The sequence below is a fragment of the Microchirus variegatus genome (assembly GCF_963457635.1).
Source record: "Microchirus variegatus genome assembly, chromosome: 9".
NCBI classification, from domain to species: Eukaryota; Metazoa; Chordata; class Actinopteri; order Pleuronectiformes; family Soleidae; genus Microchirus; species Microchirus variegatus.
The window spans coordinates 4,585,403-4,605,216 of record NC_139810.1 but is presented as its reverse complement, the minus strand read 5'-3'; the positions used below and the strand labels follow the sequence as shown (position 1 = coordinate 4,605,216).

General features: G+C 41.3%; 1 protein-coding gene across 1 annotated transcript; it reads left to right on the top strand.

Annotated features, from left to right (window-relative positions):
* Nucleotides 1–6,976: 6,976 nt before the first annotated feature.
* Nucleotides 6,977–19,814, top strand: ren (renin; the record flags this gene model as incomplete). Its single annotated transcript, XM_083895295.1, has 9 exons — nt 6,977–7,053; nt 7,948–8,095; nt 10,082–10,205; nt 13,371–13,489; nt 13,581–13,777; nt 17,493–17,615; nt 17,721–17,862; nt 17,965–18,063; nt 19,653–19,814. 9 exons carry the CDS (start codon nt 6,977–6,979, stop codon nt 19,812–19,814), a joined length of 1,191 nt encoding a protein of 396 aa, XP_083751421.1.

Genomic DNA, 19,814 nt, shown 5'->3' with positions numbered 1-19,814 from the left:
AAATGTAATCACTTGTTCCTGGTCCCATTGCGGACATTTCCTGAAAATACACACACACACACGTTTGTTCTTCATTCATAGTGAGGACCTGCATAGACATAATGCATTCCCTCGCATCTTAACCTTAAAGGCGCCATATGTAAGAATGTGGCCAAAAACAGTTACTACATTCAAATTCTAAATACCGAGGTCTTTTAGGTTTCGTTTTCTGACGTAACTGGCAACCCGTGGTTGCTCGGCAGCTGAGACTCTACTGACTGCAATGATTGGTAGACGGCGGTAGGTGGCGCCACATGCCAAAACGTGATTTCAAAACATAAACATGATTTGCAGTCTGCAAAATACATTTTTTTAATGCAAATATTTTGTCTGTACTGTTTTTGTTGGTGAGTTCAGTTTGTTATATGAACATTATTCCTGAGTCTCTGTGACATATTAGGAGGATTTTATGGCCAGTTGCTTTAGATTTATTACATAATGCTTAATAACTTTTAAACAGATGTTTAAACACCTTTAAACAGATGTTTAAACATCTGTTTAAAAGTGTTCCTAACCCTAAAAACCCCCGTTTTAATCCCCTAAAAGCCCTTTAAAGATGTGAGGTCCAGCTAAAATGTCCACACTTATATGGTTCATACGATTTCTGGTCCTCACAAAGAACGAACACACACACACACACACACACACAGAAAGAGAGTGTCCAATGCTGCCCTCTGCTGGCCATCGGTTATACCGCATGTGTCTGCCCCCCTGTGAAGAACATTTAAAAAAAATCATTTTTTATTTTTGATAAATCAAGTGTCATGAAGAGGGAAAACCGGCGTAAACACCACATCCTTCAGTGCACACTTCGAGCTGTTGCTTCTACAGCTTTTCTTGGTCTCTGACTCTACATTTTATCTCGTCTGAAGCCTGTCCCATAAACGCATATTTCCGTACATATTGACTCCAGATGAAATCGCACAGACGGAGCGATTTCTCAGCTTCAACAACACGACCGAGCATCAGAACATACACGTTATCCCTCCGTGTGCGTTCAGTTGCGTGGGGGGGGGGGGTTGTGTAGCCGCAGACAGGGGCGCAGCTTGTGAACAGGCAAGGCAGGCGACTGCTTGGGGCCCCCGAGCTGATAGGGGGCCCCCCCGACACTCGGAGTCTGAGGGCTGTTTTTACTGAAATGTGCAGTGAGCAGCCGCCTCCCCGTCCCCCTTAAACAACAATGGGCGATTTGCAATGACATCTCAGTAGGAAACCTCCCTAAAGGGGCCCCACCTCACTTTAACCTGTGTGAAGTTATCGTTCTGCAAGTTGGAAAATTAAGAGGATTATTTACAATGTAATGCATAATTTTTTTACTCAGTTTATATAGTTTTTTAAAAGCTATTTACAGTATTTTATTGTTCTTTACATTTATATTTTCACATACTTTTTAAAGGCGCCATATGTAAGAATGTGGCCGAAAACGGTTACTACATTCAAATTCAAAACACCGAGGTCTTTTAGGTTTCGTTTTCTGACCTAACTGGCAACACGTGGTTGCTCGGCAGCTGAGACTCTAATGATTGCAATGATTGGTAGACGGCGGTAGGTGGGAACGTCCCTAAACATGATTTGCAGTCTGCAAAATATATTTTTTAATGCAAATATTTTGTCTGTACTGTTGTTGTTGGTGAGTTCAGTTTGTTATATGAACATTATTCCTGAGTCTCTGTGACATATTAGGAGGATTTTACGACCAGTTGCTTTAGATTTATCACATAATGCACCTTTAACTACAAGGTTTTTCCATGTTATTTCGAAAAAAAAATAATAATTACATTTTTCGTTGGTGTCAGATTATTTATAACATAATGGTGATGAACACTGGTTGGAAGGGCCCCCTGGGAATCTTTGCTAAGGGCCCCTACAGACTCTAGAATCACCTCTGGCCTCAGAGGAGACACAGGTGAGCATGGGAGCCGAAACACATCGAACCATATCATGTGCTGTAAGTCGAGCGTTTGTGTCTCTTGGAGTCAAACTTGTTTTTCTTGAGTGAAAACTTCCCTGGACTCAAGTTTCACCCGCTGCTCTGCTCCGTATCTCACTTATCACGACGGATAAGCGCTGCAGAGGAGCCTCTGATGAGCGTCTGTCAGCGCTAACGTCGCTCCGGCTCCTCCGACAGCCTCGTCTTTATTCGTCGTTGATTAAACTCTCGTTGAAGAATAATGATGTTTTGATGAGTGCGGGCTCGCGCTGTACCGCACAGGTCGCTGTGAACACGGAGTTCAGACCAAATCATCATCCGTTTTTACGTTTCCCAGGAAGGCCAGAGTCAGGAGTGACGCATGACTGTGGGAAACAGACTTCCATGCATTTAGTCACTGGTGACAGAGGTCTGTGAGGTTGCCCCCCCCCCCAAAAATCAAAAATCAGCTTGGTTGAGGTAATTGTAAAACGGATAAGACAAATGTATTGGTCTTGATGCTCTATGTGGTTCATTAACGATCCATCGAAAGGTTTATTTGAGGTGAAAGGAGTGGACCGGACGCTGATATCCAACAGCTGAGAACTCGAGACCATCGAGAGCGCTCTTTGGTTTCCGTGTTATTCCAAACAGCTGCGTTTACTGCACTGCGTCCACGTTTCCCTCGTGAGTCGATGACAGAAAAGACAGAAAAAAAAACCCAAAGTCATTTTTGATTTACGGCACTGACCTGACGAGGTTATACCAGGTTTACATTTACAGAGCGCTCATTTAAAGCTCTTGAGTTCACTTCAGGTTCTGTTTCCCCAACAACTCCCGAGGGGGAATAAGATTTTTTTTTCGACTACGATAAATGCTCCACTTTATTGCTTGGCTCGATGTTCGCCGCGTCTGTCGTCACACTCACTTACACTAACGTTCAAACGTTCGGGGCTCACCTACACAACTGTGTTGTGTTTGCTATTAAAAGTCACACTTTTATTCATCATTTCGTCAAAGAACCAGCAAAACTGTTTTCAAGGGTTTTCTAATCATCCAATAGCCTTCTAACGCCATTAGCAAACACAATGTACCATTAGAACACTGGAAATGAGCCTCTATACACCTATGTACATATCCCATTAAAAACCAGCTAGTATTTATGATTCCTTTAATGTTATATTCATTGAAAAAAAAGAGCTTTTCCTTAAAAAATAAGGACATTTTAAGTGCAATCGCCTATGCATCATTACATGCTCGCCGTCTGATACTGCTGAATTGGAAGGGCAAAAAAGTTCACAACTTGTGTAATAAATGCTTGTATAAATATATTTGATATGGAAAAATTATAAATAAAGTTGTTAAAAATAATTAAAAAAGGACACTTCTAAGTGACCTCAAACTTTTGAACAGTAGTGTACCTACAATGCTAACGTCGCACGACGTCCGACGCGAGAATCAAACCCGAAAAAGACTTAAAAATCTTGCGTAAGACAGAGGAAATGTCTAAAATGTCTTCAATATTTGGTGTATTTTTAGCGTTAGCAAAGATCGTGATCTTTCGGCCGTATTTCAGTTCGGTAACTGTGTCGTACAGAGTCCGTGTGCGAAGTACTGAATGATTCGGTGAACAAATACTTTTATTTAACTGATTCTAATGATTCAGTTAGATCCAAAACAACTGCTTTGCCCGTCACCAGTTTGTGTGTTTTTGTCATGTCATGCTATGCTTTTGCTAGTATTATCAAGCCTCTTCTTGTTGACCTACAGTATACATTCTCGTTAGTAACTAAATGCATACATTATGCTCGCTAGATTAGCTAGCATAGATTAGCTAGCATAATACTGGCGGTAGCTGTCACAATCACGTTAGTTTCGGTGCGACGTGTGTGCACTACTGGTGCTTAAGTATTACATATTTGACCATTAAAGGCTTATTGGGGATCCATATACACTAGCGTTCAAACGTTTGGGCTCACCTATAGAATTTTTGTTGTGTTTTCCATTAAATGTCAGACTTTTATTCATCAAAAGAATTGCAAAATTAATAGAAAATGTAGTCAAGACATTGATAAGATTGGAAATAATGATTTTTATTCAAAATAATATTTTTGCCCTTTTGTCAAAGAACCAGCAAACCTGTTTTCAGCTGTGCTAACATCATTGCACAAGGGTTTTCAAGGGTTTTCTAATCATCCAATAGTCTTCTAACACCATTAGCAAACACAATGTACCATTAGAACACTGGAAATGGGCCTCTATACACCTATGTACATATTCCATTAAAAACCAGACGTTTGTTGCTAGAATAGTCGTTTACCACATTAACAATGTATAGAGTGTATTTATGATTCATTTAATGTTATATTAAAAATGAAAAAAATGGCTTTTCCTTCAAAAATAAGGACCCTAATTGACCCCAAACTTTTCAACGGTAGTGTTATTGCATTACAGACCAAAACAACTTTAGCTGGTGGCTAGTTGGTAGCATATCCAGTCCGTGTCTGTGTCTTGAGTCATTCCTGGAAGAGTCAAACAAGTCGAGTCGAGTCCCTGCTTTAAATCAAGCGAGTTATACAAGTCAAGTTGTATGAACGTAGAAAGATGAAGATGTCATTTTGAAGTGCTGGAGTTTTATCTGAGTTGCTGGGTTGCCAGGTTTGAGATAGAATCAAGAATATGATGTTCTTGCTGTTCTTGCAACATGAATACAAATCCCAATAGCTCCCAATTCCATGCTGAATGTTGTACCTAAATAAAAAGAATAAAAATATTTTGTAAAAATAGCCGGCTTTATGAATCACCACCTAAGTAATGTGTTATTCCTGAAACCTACAGTTTACTACTTAATGTTGTATAAAAAATGAGAGAAGACGCTGGCGTTCTGTGAAACAGCTGGACAGAGGAATTTAAATGAAGTATTTTTATTATATAAGGGTAAATGTACTTAGGGGTCGTAAAAAATAAGCTTCAGACAACACCGAGTCAGTTTATTTTGTTTAATCAACACGAATGCAGCTGCATTTATTTATGTATACACTACCGTTCAAAAGTTTGGGGTCACTTAGAAATGTCCTTATTTTTTAAGGAAAAGTAGAAGTATAAACTATAAAGACATCAAATGAGCCCTTGTTGTTGTTCAGTCACCGCTGCTTTCATGAGCCGTGTGCAGCCGCGTTATCATCGTCTTGAAGCTCTGCTCACAGGGAGTATCTCCACCTCTGCCGACCTCTGACCTTTGCCACGGCTGTCTGAGGTTGTGCCTGACGTAGACCCCCCCACACACTCCCCCCCCACTCCCCCCCTCTGGCTCGACTGGGTGGTCAGTACAGTAGGATCCAGTCCTGACCGGAGCAGATACGACGCGGTCGCGGTCGCTCTGTGCCAGGTAGCGTGTGAAAATACAACAAACAGCCCTGCGTCTGCTGCCAAAGATCACCGCACAAACCCCCCCCCCCCCCACCACCACCTTAACACGGTTATGTGAAAGTGAAAACAAATACGCGCAAGCGTGAAGCGCCAGTGTAATTCGAAGGATAAAAAAAACAGGAGAATACACATGGAGAATAACAGAAAAAGTCGTGAAAATGCGTCTGATTCGTACAGATTTGTGTCTGTGGGAAACAGAGAGAGAGACAAGATAAGCTGTGAGTGTTATCAGCGACAGCCACGACGACAGTCAACAATCCAGCTGGAAGCCGCGGTGGCAAACTTTATTATTGTGGTGTAGAATAGAGCGAGGGAGCGTTTGTGTGGATACACCAGCAGAGTTTCCAGATTTCCAGTTTTTTCGTGGTTGCTTCCTTTGTGTTTTCACAAGACTGGAATTTTTGAAATTCAGGAAATGATCAACAAGGAACAAGGAAGCGTTGAGAATATTTGCAAACCTCTTAAAGAATCATTTTAATGAATTTTTGAAATTCAGGAAATGATCCATTTGCCCTGATGCACTTTGACAGTGAGGTGACTTTAGTCTCAAAAACAAAAAGTATCTCGGAATCACTTGAAATTTACCGCCATAATAGTCAATGTCGCCCTGAACAAGGATCTGTTGAAAATATTTGCAAACCTCTTAAGGAATATTTTTTATGAATTTTTGAAATTCAGGACATGATCCATTTGCCCTGATGCACTTTGACAGTGAGGTGACTTTAGTCTCAAAAACAAAAAGTATCTCGGAATCACTTGAAATTTACCGCCATAATAGTCAATATCGCCCTGAACAAGGATCTGTTGAAAATATTTGCAAACCTCTTAAGGAATATTTTTTATGAATTTTTGAAATTCAGGACATGATCCATTTGCCCTGAAGCACTTTGACAGTGAGCTGACTTTCTTCAAAAAAACAAAAAGTATCTCGGAATGACTTGAAATTTACCATCATATTAGTCGGCATCGCCCTGAACAAGGATCCGTTGAAAATATTTGCAAACCTCTTAAGGAACAATTTTAATTAATTTTTGAAGTTGATAGCATTGTGTGAACTCATTTGACAGATTTATATTATATAAGTGAACACGTATATAATATAACCCCCATATTACACTACAGTGACAGCATCTTTTCTGTCCCTCCAAACTTTCTCACAGCCCTGCAGACGAGGCGTCCGGGGCCACCGACGTCAGCAATCTCGGGAGCTCTGCACCCCCCCCCCCCCCTCAGAAAGGGGGTCAGAGTTCAGACCTCTCGCTGGGTCCCGTTTATCACTGGAGAGGTTGTGTGAACGAGGCAGAGAGGGCGGAGGGGTGGAGGGGTGGGGTGGCCCCGGGGACCACGGTTTGTTTTCAAGTGATCACCTCCGGGGGAAAAAAAAAAGCTCCCAGCCAGTGTCAACGGCCCATGGGGAGAGAGCCTGGTGAAGAGGACATGGTATAAAGAAGACTCGAGGGAACCAGAGAGCAACGCAGAGAGACAAAGTGGCAGCGTTTTGCCAAATTTGATCCAATATAACGTGGAATATTCACACAATCGGGAATAAAAAAACTACCTGTTTTTTTTTTTCAAGCCTCAGTCATCAGAGAAGTCGTCATGGCTGTTATCACCAGCTACTGGATGTGTTTGCTTGCTCTTTCATTGACGGAGACCATGGGCCACAGTCTGAGACGGTAAGACAACGCATCCTATACATACTCTACCATTTAAACGTTTGGGGTCACTTAGAAATGTAATGCTTTTTGAAGGAAAAACACTTTTTTTCAATGAAAATCCAGGGTTAGGGTTAGGGTTAGAGTTAGAGTTAGGGTTAGGGTTAGATTTATCCAGTGTTCTAATGGTACATTGTGTTTGCTAATGGCGTTAGAAGGCTATTGGATGATGAGAAAACCCTTGTGCAATGATGTTAGCACAGCTGAAAACAGTTTTGCTGGTTCTTTGACGAAAGGGCAAAATTATTATTTGGAATAAAATCATTATTTCTAATCTTGTCAATGTCTTGACTATATTTTCTATTCATTTTCCAACTCTTTGGATGAATAAAAGTGTGACTTTTAATTGAAAACACAACAAAATTTTATAGGTGACCCCAAACTTTTGAATGGTTGTGTCGTTTTGTAATAATCAGCATTGGAAGCTGATTTTTTAATTGGGTTTGATACCTTTTCTCAGAAACTCACTCACTGAAACTCATTGAAACGTTGACTTCTTCACATGTAGTCACGTTTAAAACTGTAATAACAAAGGAGAAAAACGTGCAACAAAGCAATAAAAAAAAAAAAAAACCCCAAACAACACAAAGATAAAGACTGGAACACAAGTGTGTTTTATTGGTTCTTTGAAAGTAAGAAATGACCATGTGTTTTTTGTTAATTTATCTGGCCTGGCATGAAAGGAATAAAAGCAATGTGTGCTTTATTAAAGGCTTGTTGTTTGATTGAGATGATGACCAGGACATACTGTACATATCTCCAGTCATCGCATGCAAGTTTAGCCTCTTCTTTTTGTGTTTGGTTTGGTTTGTTTAAATGTGTGTTTGCGCTGCTTCACGATGTCTTGTGTTTCAGAATCACTCTGAAGAAGATGCCGTCCATCAGAGAGACTCTGCAGGAGCTGGGTGTTTCTGTGGAGCAGGTGTTGAGTGAGCTGAACCAGAAGAGCCCGCGAGACAGCAACAACGGCACTGTTCCCACACCGCTCACCAATTACTTGGATGTAAGGCACTTTTTCGGGGGGGGGGGGGGGGGTTATTTCAAAAATACGCAACAACTTTTGTTGTGTTTTCCATTAAAAGTCAGAACTTTTATTCATCAAAAGAGTTGCAAAATGAATAGAAAATATAGTCAAGACATTGACAAGATTAGAAGTAAGGATTTTTATTCCAAATAATCATTTAGCCCTTTCTTCACCCAATAGCCGTCTAGCGCCATTAGCAAACAAAGGGCCAATTCCAATTCCTATCTTAACCTTCAAGCTCAACCCTTTTTCTTACTGAAACATAGCTATACAAAAATGCACATTTGTGGGATGCATGCCCTGATTATGTTTTGGTTTTGGGGTTTTGGCCATCGTTGCACCCAAAACCACTCATTTTGATATTTGTCAGCGTTCCACACACGGGGTCATCGGCAGGTTTTCTTCAAAACACCGCGATTTTCAGCGACGGGATGGAAATCCGGAACATTATCAAACCTAAAACTCTATGGGCCAATTCCAATTCCTATCTTAACCCTTAATCTTAACTGGCCCTCAAAACCAAGTGTTGAGGGTTATTTTGTCACTTAGAAATGGGACACCCCTTAAATGGAGATACGTCTTCAGACTGTAGGGGGCAGAATAACTCGAAAGCTGTGTCCAGTCTGTCAACAAAAAAGAAGAAGAAGAAGAACACATTTACGTCAGGATTATTTATTACGATCCGTTTGTCAGTCAAGTTATTAGGTTGTCAGTTAGTTATAAGATGATACTCATACAAATACCACAACCACGGACATATTCAGCTGACAGTTACCACACACCACGGCTTATTGAAAAGTAAACCATAGCAAACGATCACTTGTCCGCACCGGCCGGCTATTGACAAAAGATCGCAAAATAAAATTAATGTTACGCAACAATGATGTCAGTAATCCATAATATGGGCCTAAACTAAGATAATACAATGGTTTTCAAAGAAAATACTTAATTTGTAGCGTACTCGTTTCGCTGCTTTCGGCGCCATCTTTGTTATGTCAAAAAATTTGCGAACAATGCATTCTGGGTAGCTCTTGCTCCCAAGGGTGGTCTCGGGAAAATCTCAATATTGAGGGCGATACAGCCCTTAAAGTTGCCCCTCAACTTAATTTTTCTGAGAATCGGGACAGCACTTGCACTAGAGGGAGCAATTTTGAGATTGAGGGTTAAGCAAGGAATTGGAATTCACCCACAATGCACCATTAGAACACTGGAAATGGGCCTCTGTACACCTATGTACACATTACATTAAAAACTAGACGTTTGCAGCTACACTAGAACCATATAAGGTCCTTCGACTTGTCCTCATAGGAGAACCCTTTTTGGTTCCAGGTGGAACCTTAGTGTTACCAAGAACCCTTTTAAAAACCCTTTGTTCAGAAAGAGTTTTTTCAGAACCAATGGTTCCAGGTGGAACCTCAGCCCGTGTAGAAGAACACTTTTGGAACCCTTATTTCTAAGAGTGTAGAATAGTCGTTTACCACACTAACAATGTATTTCTGATTCATTTAATGTTATATTAATTGAAAAAAAGTGTATTTCCTTCAAAAATAAGGACATTTCTTACTTTTGAACAGTAGGCTATGTCTCAAAATTGGATCATTTCTTAATTCTAGACAGGAATCAAATGACAGGAAAACGTAGTTGTGCTTAGTCAAAAAAAGAAACAGCTGGATTTATGGTTTTCACTCTTGAGGACAAAAACAGACTTTGTTCTTGAATGTTACAGCGATCACTCATCTTAGAAGTTTTTTCTTGGATTAGACTCAGACTGTGACAGCAGATTCTGTTCCCCGATGGACTAGCACCTCATAAATATTCATCAGGAGTCACGCTTGTCGGTGTCATGTGGCATTTGTTAATTTTTTTTTTTTTCATCGTAAATTAGAAAAGGAAATGTGATCGAGGAATGCTGGAATATTTTACGACACTTTTTTTTCAGTCCGTTTTGCTGTTCGTTCTCAACAGACTCAGTACTTTGGTGAAATCAGCATCGGTTCTCCCGCCCAGCTCTTCAACGTGGTGTTCGACACCGGCTCGGCCAACCTGTGGGTGCCCTCGCATCGCTGCTCGCCCTTCTCCACCGCCTGCTGTAAGTGTCAACTCATATATCCGACCTCCTTTTTTCCCACTTCCACTTTTTCAGCGCTCTCACAGTATCATTGTCAGGACGCACAGACCGGGGGGCTGGTTTTAGCGGAACGTTCTCTCTCAGACCGCTGCACCGTCTCGTTTCCCCGCAGGAGATCTTTAGAAGCCAAACAGAGGCTGGCCCCGAGAAAATAAAGAAAAACCTGTTTCAAAAATGCTGTTTCGTAACATGAGCGAGCACATGACATACATCACGTACGTCTGTCTGGGTGATCGTGAATCACTCCCACCATTTCTCTTCTGGATCTTTGCTGTCTTCTTTAACGAGCGCCATCAGTCATGTAGTAAAAAATGCATCCAGTCCTGTTGAAGGCAGGCGACAGGAGATCTAAAAACACTGAGAAACACATGGAGCCACGTGGAGCCGATTGAACCTCGTTTGGTTGATTTGAATGTAATGGCCTTTTTTATTAGCAATAATAGTTAAAAGTGACACACAGCAGCTTTAAAGCTCACATAGAGTGGTCCTGTTGCACATTATATGTGAGTTATGGAGGTCTACTTATGTAAGTGCCCACCAGGTGTCCTCGTACCTGCGTTATTTCCATGCATGTTCCGGGGTATCTTCATGCACCTCGGAAACAGTATAGGGGTTATTGGTGTCGTCACACAAAACACACGCCCAAGCTTTGCCATGGGTAAGCACCAGTTTTTGGAATAATCGAACGGAATGAAGGAATATGAAGAGATACGAGTCGGAGCCTGTACGAGTCAGAGTGCAAAAGTTTACGCAATTTTTGTGCAATTTTTTAATGAAACCTTTCGTGTGGTTTAAGTTTCACGGTGCCAGAAGATAAATAAAAGGGTTGCACCAGTCGAGCTCCAGCCTATTCGTTATTGAATGCCAAGGGACCGTAACAACTTACATACATTAACTTGTTTTTTATGGTCAAAAACCTCCTAGTTGCTGTAAACGAGCCGATAGAAATCCCTCTTTTCTGACGCTGTTCCTCAGCCGCGATATTTCAGACATAAATCTCGCCCCCAAAAGACAGAGTGTTGTGATTGGCCAGCCAGCGTAGAGCCTTCCCAACTGTCTTGTGATTGGCCAGTACCCCGGAAGTGACTCAATCGGCACACCCGCTCTCAGAAGCGCAGCAGCTCCCCCCTCTGGAACGGTGGATGCACTGCTACTCATTATCAAAACATTGTTTTAACAGTGTGTAAAAATAGCTTTGTCACGACTCCCCCCCGCAGTCCCTTTTATGACTTTGACCCGGAGTCAGAAGACACTGTCGCTCGTGAAAAACCTCCACAACGGACGTTATTCTTCTTCTGCGGTTCAATGTACGCAACCGGATGTGCCCGGACTAGTGCCCGGGGGAGCAGGAGGATCTGCTGTTCAGGAGAACCGGTGTTTACGTAACCGGACCGGGTTTTTTCAGAGATCTCGATGAGCACCGAGATTAGAATAAAACACATCGTTCTCAGCAACGCCTGAACTGTTAGTTTAGAACCTTCAGGGCTTCGTAAACAAGGTAATGACGCATATACACACCAAAAAAACAGCGTTAATTCCAGTTTGCAGGGTCTTGTTTGGGCTTTTGTAATCGTTGAGCTCTGACACCAGTGGACTTCCTCACATAAAATCAAGCATATTTCCATGGTTCTTTGAACCAAAAGAGTGCACCACCAACTGGACTGGAAAGGTTTGCGCTACAGAGAGCAAACACACTCAACGTGGAGGTTTGCTGACATAAGAGTGTGCAGCGACAACGGGAGAAACGGGATCCTCGTGGATCCTAGTTGACCTCTGCAGACACGTGGATGTGGAAAGTCGGCTTCAAACAGAGATAAGAGGAGGCGCTCGAGTGTCAGATCATCTTGATTTACATCATTTACATGATGTACCTTTAAAATGTCAGGATTCTCCAAGTGCTGTGCTGTTCGCAATCTGTTTCTCAGTTCATGTTAAAGGAACATTGTTTCTACAGCTGCAACCAACCATTATTATCGTATCCGTTTAATCGGTCGTTTATTTTCTCGATGAATAGTTTCGTCCAGAAAATGATTCTGTTTTCAATGATTTCTTTGTGATATGGAGCAAAGAAACATTTAAAGGGACACTGTGTAGTATTTATGGGTTTATATAACCCACAATCCACTTTTTTATACATATTATGTGCTCCTGCATTGTCTAGTCGCTGTATAATAGTTTTTGTTTCATTTTCGTAGTGTTATAAAAAGTCATGTAAAATAACATGGTCGCGGGCCGCGGTCGCATAGCCACTGTTAGCAGCGAGACGCCATGTTTCTACGGGAGCCTGTAAGGACAAACGCGAGAGAACAAATCAAGCGTCGCTTTACTTGTAGCGGAAGTCCCGCCTCCTCTCTCTCCGCTTCGTCTGCTACGGCCGTTCGCCCTCTCCCTCGCCGGCTTCTGACAGCTCTACCGCGGCCACAAAGGGGACCGTATCTATGTTCCCCGGGTCCTATGTTCCCCGGGTCCTGTGTTCCCGGAGTCCTATGTTCCCCGCTTTGTATGAGACTGGGGAACATAGGACCCTTTACCTGCTGTTCACCCAAAAGGACCCGGGGAACATAGGACCCTACCCCTTACCCTAACCCTAACCCTACCCTACCCTACCCTAACCTAACCCTATCCCTTTACCCTGGTGCTCCACACCCAGGCTTCCACAAAGTGGGGAACATAGGACCCTTTTTTTTTTTTTAAAAAGGTCCGATGCGCCCCGATCGGGGAACATAGGACCCGGGGAACATAGGACCCGGGGAACATAGGTACGACCCCGCCACGAAGAGCTGTCCCTCGTCCTCGTCCTCGCCCTCTCGTTGTCTGAATAAATACTAGAACCTCATCTGCTGACACGGAGAAAGAAGACGAGGACGACATTTGACCAGCTGAGGATACCGTAGCGCGCGCTGTTCGTTGTTGTAAATTTCAGCCTCTCCTCTAGATGTCACTATAAACTACTTACTTCACCTTTAAGAAGCTAAAACGACCAGAAATCTTGTTTTAATCATGGAAAAAAAGCTTCAAACCCATTAATCCATTATCGAAAGGGTTGACTAATTAATTTAGTCGTCGATTCATTGTTTCACAAAGATCCCACGCACACGACGACTCAAATCCATTTTGAACTGTCAGTTACTCACAACAGGTACGACGCCTCCGTATCCTGGACTTACGTGGAGAACGGGACGGGATTTTCCATCCAGTACGCCTCTGGAAATGTCCGGGGATTCCTGAGCGAGGATGTGGTCGTGGTGAGCGTCAAATCGAAATTTCAGTTGCCTCTGAAATTTCCCGTCCTCCTCCTCCTCCTCCTCCTCTCACGTGCTTGTTGTATTCCCGCAGGTGGGCGGTATTCCTGTGGTGCAGGTGTTTGCGGAAGCCACCTCTCTCTCCGCCATGCCCTTCATCTTTGCCAAGTTTGATGGAGTCATGGGGATGGGTTACCCCAACGCAGCCATCGACGGCATCACCCCGGTGTTTGACGGCATCATGTCCCAGCATGTCCTCAAGGAAGAGGTGTTCTCTGTCTACTACAGCAGGTGAGTCCAAACAAATTCAATAGAATAGATAGAATAATAGACAGTGTCTTTACCTGGGTCTCAAATAGAAATTCACAAATATACACTACCATTCAAAAGTGTGGGGTCACAGATACAATTTTGTTTTGTGTGTTTTCCATTAAAAGTCAGACTTTTATTCATCAGAAGCGTTGCAAAATTAATAGAAAATATAGTCCCAGAGTCCACGCCCCGCCCACTGCTCCGTTGACTCCCAGAGAAGCTGAGCTTCCATGGAAGTGATCATAATAATTTTGCCCTTTCGTCAAAGAACCAGCTGAACAGTTTTCAGCTGTGCTAACATCATTGCACAAGTGTTTTCAAGGGTTTTCTAATCATCCAATAGTCTTCTAACGCCATTAGCAAACACAATGTACCATTAGAACAGTGGAAATGGGCCTCTATACACCTATGTACATATTCCATTAAAAACCAGACGTTTGCAGCTAGAATAGTCATTTACCACATTAACAATATATAGAGTTAATTAATGTTAGTTATTAATGTTATATTCATTGAAAAAAAGTGCCTTTCCTTCAAAAATAACTACATTTCTAAGTGAGCCCAAATTTTTGAACGGTAGTGTGTAACTAAAGCTATTAATTAACAATGTATTTTACTCGCTTACACATTGGTTTATTTAAATCCACCATACACTTCTTTTAAATAGGCAAGCATATTTTTATAATAGTCAAGGTAAATACATGATATATGATATAAGTGCCAGGTCATATTTACCCGTTTACATGATTTGCACCAGCACTGGCGCGTGAACATAGAGGATGCTCGACAAAAGTGACGTAATATCCTGTTTTGCGCCGGGCGCGTGAACCCCAAAATAGATTTGGATTTCTGAGCCCTTGTCATATTTCTACTACCCTCACACCCCACGCAAAGTAACTAAGTCACTTTTACTTAAAGTACATTTCAAATGAACTACTTTTACTTTTACTTGAGTACAATATTTTAGTACTTTTTCCACCTCTGGAGGTTATATGAGGACGTTAGTATAGTCCATGTACGCACACACACAGAAATATGAAGCAGCTCCCCCAGCCACGCAGAACGTTGACTTGCCGACTAATATTCAGCTAAAATAGTTTCATGTCTGACCACTTAGTATAGTTTAAACATAAGGACCTCTAATAAGAGATTACACTTAAAGTTTTAAATCTAAGCTTGCAAAGCCCAGGAATGTTTTCCCAGATCGTGACTCGGCTCTGGACTGAACATTTTCTCATAATCCTTCAGTGAGCAGCTTCCTGGAGCTGCTCCCTTTCATTTTCCTTGTCATGGCATGCTACAGTCTCCAAAATGACATTAAATCAATGTTACGCAAGATAAATAGATATGAATTACTTCACTGCAAGTTTCTGAGGGTTTATTACCTTGTACCGTGACATTTAATGCTTTTATTCTAAGGATGGAATCAACCTCTATGCAGATGACAAAACCGTTTTTAGCTAGATTCATATGGGGAAAATTTAATTTTGTCTTATCAGATTTAGTGCCATTAGTGAGGAATAACTAAATAAAAAGTTAAGAACATCTTCAAATGTCTATTTCCTGATATCTCTCATAATGAACTTGACGGATGACGTATTTCATGTTTTCAGAGATCCAAAACTCTCTCCTGGTGGAGAACTTCATTTCCTTTTCCTTTTCATGGCATGCTACAGTTCCTTAATGACATTAAATCAATGTTACGCAAGATAAATAGATATGAATTACTTAATTGCAAGCTTCTGAGGGTTTATTAAGTTTGTTGCCTTGTACCGTGACATTAAAGGCTTCTATTCTAAGGATGGAATCAACCTCTATGCAGATGACAAAACCGTTTTAATTTATAAAACAATGGCCATAAAATGTTTTTAGCTAGATTCATATGGGGGAAATCTAATTTTGTCGTATCTAAACATGTCAGCTTTAGTGCCATTAGTGAGGAATAACTAAATAAAAAGTTAAGAACATCTTCAAATGTCTATTTCCTGATATCGCTCATAATGGACTTGACGGATGATGTATTGCATGTTTTCAGAGATCCAAAACTCTCTCCTGGTGGAGAACTTAATTTCCTTTTCCTTTTCATGGCATGCTACAGTTCCTTAATGACATTAAATCAATGTTACGCAAGATAAATAGATATGAATTACTTAATTGCAAGCTTCTGAGGGTTTATTAAGTTTGTTGCCTTGTACCGTGACATTAAAGGCTTTTATTCTAAGGATGGAATCAACCTCTATGCAGATGACAAAACCGTTTTAATTTATAAAACAATGGCCATAAAATGTTTTTAGCTAGATACATATGGGGGAAATCTAATTTTGTCGTATCTCAATATGTCAGATTTAGTGCCATTAGTGAGGAATAACTAAATAAAAAGTTAAGAACATCTTCAAATGTCTATTTCCTGATATCTCTCACAATGGACTTGACGGATGATGTATTGCATGTTTTCAGAGATCCAAAACTCTCTCCTGGTTGAGAACTCCATTTCCTTTTCCTTTTCATGGCATGCTACAGTTCCTAAATGACATTAAATCAATGTTACGCAAGATAAATAGATATGAATTACTTAATTGCAAGCTTCCGAGGGTTTATTAAGTTTGTTGCCTTGTACCGTGACATTAAAGGCTTCTATTCTAAGGATGGAATCAACCTCTATGCAGATGACAAAACCGTTTTAATTTATAAAACAATGGCCATAAAATGTTTTTAGCTAGATACATATGGGGGAAATCTAATTTTGTCGTATCTCAATATGTCAGCTTTAGTGGCTTTAGTGAGGAATAACTAAATAAAAAGTTAAGAACATCTTCAAATGTCTATTTCCTGATATCTCTCACAATGGACTTGACGGATGATGTATTGCATGTTTTCAGAGATCCAAAACTCTCTCCTGGTTGAGAACTCCATTTCCTTTTCCTTTTCATGGCATGCTACAGTTCCTAAATGACATTAAATCAATGTTACGCAAGATAAATAGATATGAATTACTTAATTGCAAGCTTCCGAGGGTTTATTAAGTTTGTTGCCTTGTACCGTGACATTAAAGGCTTCTATTCTAAGGATGGAATCAACCTCTATGCAGATGACAAAACCGTTTTAATTTATAAAACAATGGCCATAAAATGTTTTTAGCTAGATACATATGGGGGAAATCTAATTTTGTCGTATCTCAATATGTCAGCTTTAGTGGCTTTAGTGAGGAATAACTAAATAAAAAGTTAAGAACATCTTCAAATGTCTATTTCCTGATATCTCTCACAATGGACTTGACGGATGATGTATTGCATGTTTTCAGAGATCCAAAACTCTCTCCTGGTTGAGAACTCCATTTCCTTTTCCTTTTCATGGCATGCTACAGTTCCTAAATGACATTAAATCAATGTTACGCAAGATAAATAGATATGAATTACTTAATTGCAAGCTTCCGAGGGTTTATTAAGTTTGTTGCCTTGTACCGTGACATTAAAGGCTTCTATTCTAAGGATGGAATCAACCTCTATGCAGATGACAAAACCGTTTTAATTTATAAAACAATGGCCATAAAATGTTTTTAGCTAGATTCAATGGCTAATTTTATCGTATCTAAATATGTCAGCTTTAGTGCCTTTAGTGAGGAATATCTTCAAATGTCTATTTCCTGATATCTCTCATTATGGACTTGACGGCCTGATGTATTTCATGTTTTCAGAGATCCAAAACACTCTCCCGGTGGAGAACTTGTGCTTGGCGGCACCGACCCAAACTACTACACTGGAAACTTTAACTATATGAACACGCGAGAGATGGGCAAATGGGAAGTTACCATGAAAGGGTACGGCCTTCGCTTCACGCCTCACACAGAGCGCGTCCGTGTTTGTGCGAGAGTCAAGAAAAGTATTTTTTATTTTTTTTCTCCTCGCCTCTCATTCTCTCTCAGAGTCACCGTCGGACCCGAGGTGAAGTTTTGTGCAGAGGGCTGCACGGCTGTCATCGACACAGGCTCCTCCTACATCACAGGCCCCGCCTCCTCTGTCGCTGTGCTGATGAAAACCATCGGTGCACAGCAGGACGAGAGTGGAGTAAGTCATGACACATGGAACATCTGACTTAAAAATACATACATATATATGTGTGTGTGTGTGTGTGTGTGTCATCACTCATTACTCTGTGTTGTTCAACAGTACAAAGTCAACTGTGACACTGTGAAGACTTTGCCCAGCGTGACCTTTCACCTGGGTGGTCAGGAATACTCCCTCACACAGGAGGATTACATCTTATGGGTAAGGATGAACAGACGATTTCAATATGAGAAGATGCACAGGTGCAGTAAATATAAATATCAGTGGCGATTTTAATGTAACTTCTACCCTTTGTGTACTTTTTTATTGAAGGTTTATTGGACTGATGCAGTTAGAGTTGTAAAAAAATGAAAACATAGGAGCCTCTAATGCCCTGCACCCACACACACACACACACACATGTGTTTTCAGTTATGAGGCACATTAGACCTGATGTGTGTCAGAAAACATATGGTTAAAATTTTTTAAAATTTAGCACATTAAAGAACACATTTAAATGATTACGTCATTCAGTTCTCTCACTACAAACTCATTTAAATGTATATACATATATATGTATATTTGTATATATATATGTGTTACAAAACAACTTTCTGGACCTTGAGGGCTCTGGCGAAATAAGTATATTTGGGGTGTTTTAGGCTGCATTTACACCCAAATTGTTCACTTCATTGGTCCACACCTGATGTAAATTTGATATATTTTCCACCTGGTACGTTTCACATTTTCTTAGGCAAATCTCAAACTGTAAACAAAAGTCATGTGATCAGAAATACCAAGACCGGTATATTGCAGGCGGCCCCGGTTCGGGCAGCCCCGGTTCGGGCAGCCCTTTTCCTGCATGTCTGCCTCCCTATTTCCTGTCTCTCTCCACCTGACTATCAATAAAAATCCCAAAAAATATACTAAAAAAAAAAAAAAAAAATACCAAGACCAATCCCTCACAATTTCTACACCATGGAGCAGCTACAGCCTCCGTGGTCGCATTTACACAGTCAGCAGTGAGGAGCGGCGGCGGAGTGAGAACCACACATTGTCGGAACACAGTTAGAGAACTTATGCCGTTAAACGGTTAAACATCCGTCCTCCAGGTCTGGGAGGCAACAAACTTTTCCTCCTCGCGGGGTAAGCTAGCATCGTCGCCCTGGAGCGCCACGAAACCGCCACGAAACCGCCAACTCGCCATTGTCCTGAGTCCTGAGCTACAGGTGACAATGCTGCTCTAACTGTGCTAGTTAACCTGTGGAGGAGGAAGAGTTTCGGACCTTCCAGACACAGAAGATAGAAGCAGCGTTCTCGTGTCCTCCAAGGTTCTCCAAGGTTCTCCTGTCACCTTACTTCCGGTGAAAGTTGCGGAAAGAGTTCACTAACAAACAGTCCGAGACCACGTCTTTAAAGTGGACCAGAGTTCGATTCACCCACACCAAACAAGGCCGGTGTTGGTGATGCTGTAATCCAATAGTCTTCTAACGCCATTAGCAAACACAATGTACCATTAGAACACTGGAAATGGGCCTCTAAACATCTATGTACATATTCCATTAAAAACCAGACGTTTGCAGCTAGAATAGTCGTTTACCACATTAACAATGTATAGAGTGTGTTTATGATTCATTTAATGTTATATTCATTGAAAAAAAGGGTTTTTCCTTAAAAAATAAGGACATTTCTAAGTGAGCCCAAACTTTTGAAAGGCAGTGTACATAATTTTCACAATTACAGCTTTGGTAAAAGAAGTTATCTACGCTAAACCTTTCACTTATCGTAATAAGTCTGGCTTCTTTTCACAGCAATCACAGATGGAAGGCGACGTGTGCACCGTCACCTTCAGAGGCCTGGACGTGCCGCCCCCTACAGGCCCCATCTGGATCCTCGGGGCCAACTTCATTGCCCGCTACTACACGGAGTTCGATCGACGCAATAACCGGATAGGCTTTGCCGCAGCCGTCTGA